General features: G+C 35.2%; 1 protein-coding gene across 1 annotated transcript; it reads left to right on the top strand.

Annotated features, from left to right (window-relative positions):
- The first annotated feature begins 5,073 nt into the window (after positions 1–5,073).
- LOC132066147 (uncharacterized) lies at positions 5,074–7,146 on the top strand. Its single transcript, XM_059459522.1, has 4 exons — positions 5,074–5,613; positions 5,707–6,172; positions 6,290–6,330; positions 6,634–7,146. The coding sequence occupies exons 1-4, from the start codon at positions 5,074–5,076 to the stop codon at positions 7,144–7,146; spliced, it is 1,560 nt and encodes a 519-aa protein (XP_059315505.1).
- The last annotated feature ends 414 nt before the right edge of the window (positions 7,147–7,560 follow it).

Raw genomic sequence — 7,560 nt, 5'->3', positions numbered from 1 at the left:
CATTGAGATGACCCAAGAATTTCGCTATTTCGATTTTGCTAGTCCTTGGGAACAGCGTAGCGAGTGAGCCGAGGAGAGGTTGAGTGAAATCAGCAGCTAGCCTTTTCGGAATAGGAATGCCCGATGTTCTTGCTCTTCTTCAGTCATCTTAGGATGAAGCTCCTCGTTCGAGTCCCCGGACGAAGGTGAGACCAACCTTATTATGATTAGCGAAGTCTTGATACTTTTTTGATAGAACAAATCGTTATGTTTTACCTATTCTATATGATAATATTCATCTTGATTGATGTGTTTTCCCTATAGATACTAGCAAGAGAGTGAATAACATATGATTCCGTAAACTAAAAAAGTGATTGAGTCTAATTTAAGCGAGTGAGCGAAAGGCATTACAAGGCAGCGTATAAGGACTTCTTCCTCAAATTTTGTTATGATCGCACACTCGATGAAAGAGCTATAAAAGTGGCTTTAGACTAGAAATTGACACCAATTTGAAGTCTGAAATTGACTCCGTCAAGGTTATACGTTCATGTTGTCTAACTTAAGAACAGATTATTAAGCATGATAACGTCCAAATCCACTCCTCAAGGAGAAAGTGTACACGGTTGTGCAAGTATGTCGGGTCCGGCGTAACTTTGGTTATTCTTTAACAAGTGTATGTCAGGTCTGGCATACTTATGGGAAGACTTTTAGTTAAGCCTTATCTAAATTCTTTTCCTAGTTATGCCTTATGTAAGTGCGTACTTTTAGTTGATAACTAAAAGTATGCCCCGTAAGGCATAACTTTTCCGTAAGACATAGACTTTGCCTTATAAGGCAAACTTTTAGTTATGCCTTAAGGAAAGTTCCGCCTTACTTAAGATACTTAGTTATGCCTTATGTAAGACTTTTAGTTAAGGCATAACTAAAAGTATGCCCCTAAGGCGGAACTTTTCCTTAAGGCATAAACTTTGCCTTATAAGGCGGAACTTATAGTTATGCCATATCCGGCATAACTTTAGTTATTCCTTAAGGAAAAGTTCCGCCTTATCGGACATACTTTTAGTTATGTCTTATGGGGTACACTTTTGTTTAAGGCATAACTAAAAGTTTACCTTGAAAAGTATTTTTTAAAAAAATAATTAATGCCTCAAGGCAAAGTCTGCCCCCATCGGCAGACTTTTGGTTAAACATGACTAAAATTCTGCCGGTGGGGACATAGCTAAATTTAAAATCTGCCTTGTGAATTTTTTTAAAATTTTTGATCGAGCGGGGTTCGAACTCGGAACCCATGGGTTTTAAATGGAAGGGCAAAATTTAAAGATTACAAATATGATAGACAAAATTTAAAGACCACCACAAAATAAGGACCCCCACTGATTTTCGGAATTTGCAAATCTGTCTCATTTTTGCAAAACTGTCCCTTTTTGACAGTATTGCAAAATTGTGCATTTTTTGTCCAATTTAGCCTTTTTTGACTTTACTTTCATTTGGTTTCTTCCAATCACTTCTAAATCACATAAAACTTGTAAAATAGATGTAAACGATATTAAATGCACTATTTTCTCAATCAAATATAGCAAAAATATAAAATTAAAGAAGAGATAAATTAGTAAAATACCAACTTATCAAAACACATTTTTTCAGAAGTATAAGTCACCTTCTTTAATTATACAAGTCAGATTCAAATTGAGAATAAGCCTAATGTTTTACAGCTTATTGAGGATAATACGTATAATTAAAGAAAGTAACATATCTTAAGTAGTTAGATTATTACATAATTGACATTTGACAAAGACGCGCATAAGATTTTCCAAATAGTGAGGTAGTACTATCTATTCAGAACACTTATGATGTGTTCATATAATCTTATAACTTGAATGTCGAAATGAAATATACTGATAAATTTAAATGGCTGTCGATGTATTCTGCCAAAAATACTAAAATACACGCACCTCGAATAGCGTGATGACAAAGGAATCCCATCAGACAAAATATATTTCCCATCACCTTCGCCGCGTCGAAACAGAGGATGTGACCGTCACGATTGTCCTCCACATAAATTAAGTCCAACTACCCTCTGTGGGGTACACTTGAGAAAGCAACATGATGCCTTAAAAGTTCATTTAATTATCAGCTCTTTATTTTATTTTTTTATAGTTGATTGATACTTATATTGATAGGATGTAAGAAGTGTGTCAGAATAATCGAGGTGAACGCAATTGATCCGAATACTATTGTTATAAAAGAAAATGATGCTCGTTTTCCATAATCTTTACGCTGGAATTTGGTGGAAATGGGTAAATGTTGCTAGAGACGAACTTAAATTTAAAATTTATGATTTTGGGATATCGTAAATTCATTGATCAATTGAATTACTAGGTTCGAAATTTATATTTATTTAAATTTAATATATTTTGTAACACATGTACATGATCTAATCCAAAACTATTAGACTGGCTTGAACCCTTAGATCATAATGTGAATCGTGAATTCTTGATGTAATCTTACGAAATTGTCGTTTAATTCGTATATGCAATTAAGATAAAATCTTTACGTGTTGAAAGATGTTGCTATTGTGACTGATGTAACAAGTTGACAAAACAACAAAAAATAAATTCAACAAGAAAAATGACAAAACAAGTACCCCAGCCCCCAGGTTAATGAATGTCGATTAAAACCCATTAGCGTTTAGATTAATGTCCAAATCAAATAAATGTCTCTATAAAACACAGCTAACGGGGAAATCAAATTTATGACATAACTTATTTGAGGTGTGAGAAAATTCTAAATCATTTTATAAACTTGTACAAATAAATGAAACAATCTCTTCCCCTTGTTTAATGAGAGAGACATATAAAAAGAAGCTTGACTAAGATATAGTTTTAATTTTAAAAGTCAAATCACACAACTATCAATTAACAATAAATGCTTAGGTTCACCAAAACTTAAAAGGGAGTCATCGAGAATTTAAAGATATGTTGGTCAAACAACCAACAATTAAATTTTTTCTCCCAAAATTATATGATTGAGGATTTAATAATTTGTCTCTCTGACCTAACGCAATTGCTACCACAAAGTTAGACCATACTTATTTCTGAAATTTCATCAATATTTCATGATTCTTCTACCTCCACGTGATATTGTTTCATCAGACTTTCCATCATGCCTCACATAGTAGTTGAGTCGCATTTCACTCTCAGCATGATGATCATTCACTCAGACCAACTACTGATTATCGTCTTGATAAGCTACTGCCTTACGAATTAGCTAATCAATCAAACGCAAACCCTTCCTCAATAGATTCCAACCTATAAGCTCTTTCATAAAAAATGCAAAAATAATGTTCTATGTCTACTTGGAATATAAGCCCATGACTCTATAAATATCGTGTGTTATTTATAGAGATTTTATGTGTTATTTTATATTGACTATGTCAAGCGAAAAAAGTCATATAATTAAAATAATTTTTATAATGGACTACAAAATTAGATCCTCATCATTTTCGAATAATTCATATGAAATACATTATAGTATAATACGAAGAAATCCTTCTTCTTTTTTCCTCAAAAGTTTTTCAAAGAACATGTAAGTCCCTTTGTTCGTACATTCTTGATTATATTTCGTATTTGGTCAAACGTATATGTGGCAATCGTGAGGCTTGGACCTCGACTCCAAAAATACATGAAGTGTCAACATGTCACAACAAGAGGTGTTAAAGTAGTTGTCTTGTCTTGTCTTTTTTTTTTTTTTTTTTTTTTTTTTTTTGGTTATTCTAATTCTTGTTTTTTCCTTCATATGTTTGGTCATTTAAATATTATTTGTTTCATAGTTTTGAAACCTAAAAAATTATATTTTACACCACCATAGATGCATAATGTATATTCACAAATTGCAGATAGATATTTTCTACTTTAACTGTAGTAAATTAATGTTTATTCTCACTATCTAAATTACTTAACTAGTAGTTAGCACAATTTGGTGTACACTAAATATGAGTAAGTTTTGACCGCAAAGGTATTCCAAATTTAATGCACTTGAAATAGGAAATTTCAATCATTTTTTGTCTAATCATATGGTATACAAAGTATACGGCCATTATTAATCTTGATTAATGTCATGGTCATGATATATTTAAAAGGATGAAAAAATAATATTATATTATGTACGTAGCTATCACACACCAAAAGTATCATCTTTTTTCCGAATTTACCCGATGAACACAACTCTTTCTCAGGTGGGTAGTGTCTATTTCCAATAACTTGTTAAATTTCACCATGAAGTGGTCATTGCCTATATACCCTAGTGCGTAAAGCTTATTAAAGAGATAAGCGTTTTCACTAAGAATTTCTCCTCCATTAAAACTTGAACCTGAAGCCTCTAATTAATGTATGAGGACCCTATGATATTGTCAAGATAATTGATCCAGTCCAAGACACAAGACAGACGGCCCACATCAGTTTCGTTACTTGACGACCCGACCCAGCTGTAGCTTTTCTATTTTGTAATTCAATTCTATTGTGACAAGTTTGAGGGACTAAAGTGTATTTTTACATAGAACATGGGACATTCTGTACACATAACACAATAGATGATATTTTCGTTTCTCTCTCTAGCCGACTCTCCCTTCTCTCTATTCACCCAACTGGGGTTCATACTTATTCCGTATTTCTTGTTAAATTACCCAAACTAACATGGTATCAGAGCATAGAAATGGAATCACCTAATTGAGATCTATCGAGCGATCTTGCCCTTGTCAAAAATTGAGGTTAATTTTTTTTTCAATTTTTCCACTGTAAATTTGAGGTTTCAACGAATTTTGGGGTTTCTTCTTCGATTGTGTTGAGATTCGGAGTTGTTATTGGACAATTTTGAGCTCATTGTGGTTCGATTGGTGGTTCGCAGCGATTCTGAGGTTTTTCGGGTCGGCTAGGGTTTCATGGTTGTTGAACAAGACCTCGCTTCTTCAGGATAAGAAGAAGTTCAATATTTTTACTCTCCTTACTCGATTTACGGCTAGTCTAGGCTGGTATTTTTTTTGTTTACGTATCTAGAATTTGTGTTTTTGAACTATATTGTCACTATTAGTTCGATAAAATGAGTGGTAACCGCACTACTACTGGAAATAATACATCGACATTTAGGGATGGTACTGCTACTGAAGGTTTTAGTCATTTCACCATAGATCCCTCTCACACTTATTATGTACATCCCTCGGATAACCCTGGAAGTCAACTGGTATATGTACCTTTCAATGGTAGTGGTTTTGTAATTTGGAGAAGTAGCATACTGACCTGCTTGTCTGCTAAGAACAAATTAGGGGTAATTGATAGCAAACTCACTATTCCTACTCCTGACTCACCATATTTCCCTTATTGGGAGAGATGCAACGATATGGTGAAGTCCTGGATTGTTAATTCTGTTTCTAGAGAAATAGCCACAAGTGTTGTGTGTTTCAAAACTGCCAAAGAAGTCTGGGAAGACATAAATCAGAGGTTTGGTAATTCAAATGGGTCTAGATACATCCAAATTCAAAGAGAGATTTCCTCAACTATTCAAGGATCCTCTGATATATCTTCATATTTCACCAAACTAAGGAACCTATGGGATGAGCTGAACTGTGCCTATGTTGGTCCAGTTTGCACATGTGGTGCCCTACCTAAATTCATAGAAGACCAACAGCTCTTTTAGTTTCTCAATGGCTTAAATGAGTCTTATTCTACTATTAAGAGCACTATATTGATGATGAATCCTCTCCCTTCTATAAGTAAAGCCTATTCAATTCTACAACAAGATGAAAGTCAAAGAGAATCAACTCAGAATTCTAGTTTCACCAGTGATTCTACTGCTTTCTTCACATCCAACTCTCACAACACCTTCAACAAATTCAATCCAAAAGTGAATTTTGATGCCAAAAGAGCCCCTGGATCTAGTAATGTGAGTTTTGATCTTAAGAGAGGCTCTGGTCCCAACAATGGTTCTGGTGGTTTGTTTTGTAAGTACTGCAAAAAGACAAACCACACCATAGAGAAGTGTTATAAACTGCATGGATATCCACCTGATTACAAATTCACCAAGAATAAGAAAGTGGCTTCTCTTGTACAAAGTGAAAATCAGTTTCAGCCACCCTCTTTTCAGCCATCCTCTATGCCTCCACCACAGGGCACTACTACTGCATCCTCTCCTTCACCTCATGGTTTCACTCCTGAACAGTACCAACACCTTCTCACTATGTTTCGGTAGTCACAACTAGCACAAGGTTTCCCTACAGAGCAGTCATCAGGAGACCTCAATGTTTTTGCTCACTTTGCAGGTCTGTTCACTGCCTATGCTGTTAATTCTGCTAGTTCTTTTGTGTGTGCCTCTTCCCAGTTAGGTGCCCCTTAGATTTTGGATTCAGGAGCCACTAACCATATGACCCCTCATAAACACCTTCTCCAAAACCTTTCTCCTCTACCTAAACCCTTTCTTGTCACCCTTCCAAATGGATATAAAGTCAGAGTTTTGTCCACTGGTAGTTTACAACTAAGAAAAGACATAATTTTACTCAATGTCCTACTTGTGCCCTCTTTTCATTTCAACCTTATTTCAATCCATCAACTTATTTCTCAACTGGATTGTATAGCAATACTTACCAAATATAACTGTTATTTAAAGGGCCCTTCTCAGAAGAGGCCACTGGTTATTGGTAAGGCTGCTGGCAGGTTGTACTATCTTCACCCAGATGATGAATTATTTCCATCTAGTTCTTCTGCAATTACTTCTCACTGTGCAGCAGAACATACTTCATCCAATTGCATTCCAGTTGCTGCTCCTTCTACTGTTGTCAATAATTCTCAGTTTTCTGTTATGTCTAATGTCATTACACGTGTTAGTATTGATATTTCTACTCCCAGTCCCAATGTTGTTTTACCTACCTGTAATCAGTCCTGTACTATAAATAAGATGGATCTCATTTGGCATCAAAGATTAGGTCATGTCCCTTTTCATAAAATGAAAACTATTACTTCTGTTGCTGCTGAAGTGTCTACAAAACAACCTTTTATTTGTCAGATTTGTCCTATGGCTAGACAACAAAGACTACCTTTCCAGAATAGCACCATTCGTTCTACTGTTCCATTTCAATTAGTTCACATAGACATTTGGGGCCCCTACAATACCACCACTTAAAATGGGTTCAGGTACTTTCTGACTTTAGTTGATGATTATACAAGAGCCACTTGGACTCATCTTCTCTCCTCCAAGGGCAATGCCCTGTCCATCCTAAAATCTTGTACCTCCATGATTAAGGTACACTTTAATTCTTCTGTCCAAGTTTTTAGGTCAGACAATGCATTTGAACTAGGCAGTAGTTCTGAAGCTACTGTTTTCTTCAACAGCCAAGGAATTCTACATCAAACCACCATCCCTCACACCCCTCAACAAAATTGGGGTTGTGGAAAGAAAACATAAACATCTTTTAGAGGTTGCCCGAGCTTTATTATTCCAATCTCATCTTCCTCTTAAGTATTGGGGTGAATGTGCCTTGACTGCCACTTAGATCATTAACAGACTCCCTTCTCCTCTTTTGGGTCAAGTTTCTCC

The sequence above is a fragment of the Lycium ferocissimum genome, chromosome 8 (genome assembly GCF_029784015.1).
Source record: "Lycium ferocissimum isolate CSIRO_LF1 chromosome 8, AGI_CSIRO_Lferr_CH_V1, whole genome shotgun sequence".
NCBI lineage: Eukaryota > Viridiplantae > Streptophyta > Magnoliopsida > Solanales > Solanaceae > Lycium > Lycium ferocissimum.
The sequence above is the reverse complement of the archived record's forward strand: the minus strand, read 5'-3'. Positions and strand labels throughout refer to the sequence as shown.

Coding starts and splice junctions, on each gene's coding strand:
- LOC132066147 (XM_059459522.1), top strand. CDS start 5,074: ATGAGTGGTAACCGCACTACTACTGGAAATAATACATCGACATTTAGG. Junction 5,614..5,706: donor ACTGTGCCTATGTTGGTCCA/GTTTGCACATGT, acceptor TCTACTATTAAG/AGCACTATATTGATGATGAA. Junction 6,173..6,289: donor ATCCTCTCCTTCACCTCATG/GTTTCACTCCTG, acceptor CTCACTTTGCAG/GTCTGTTCACTGCCTATGCT.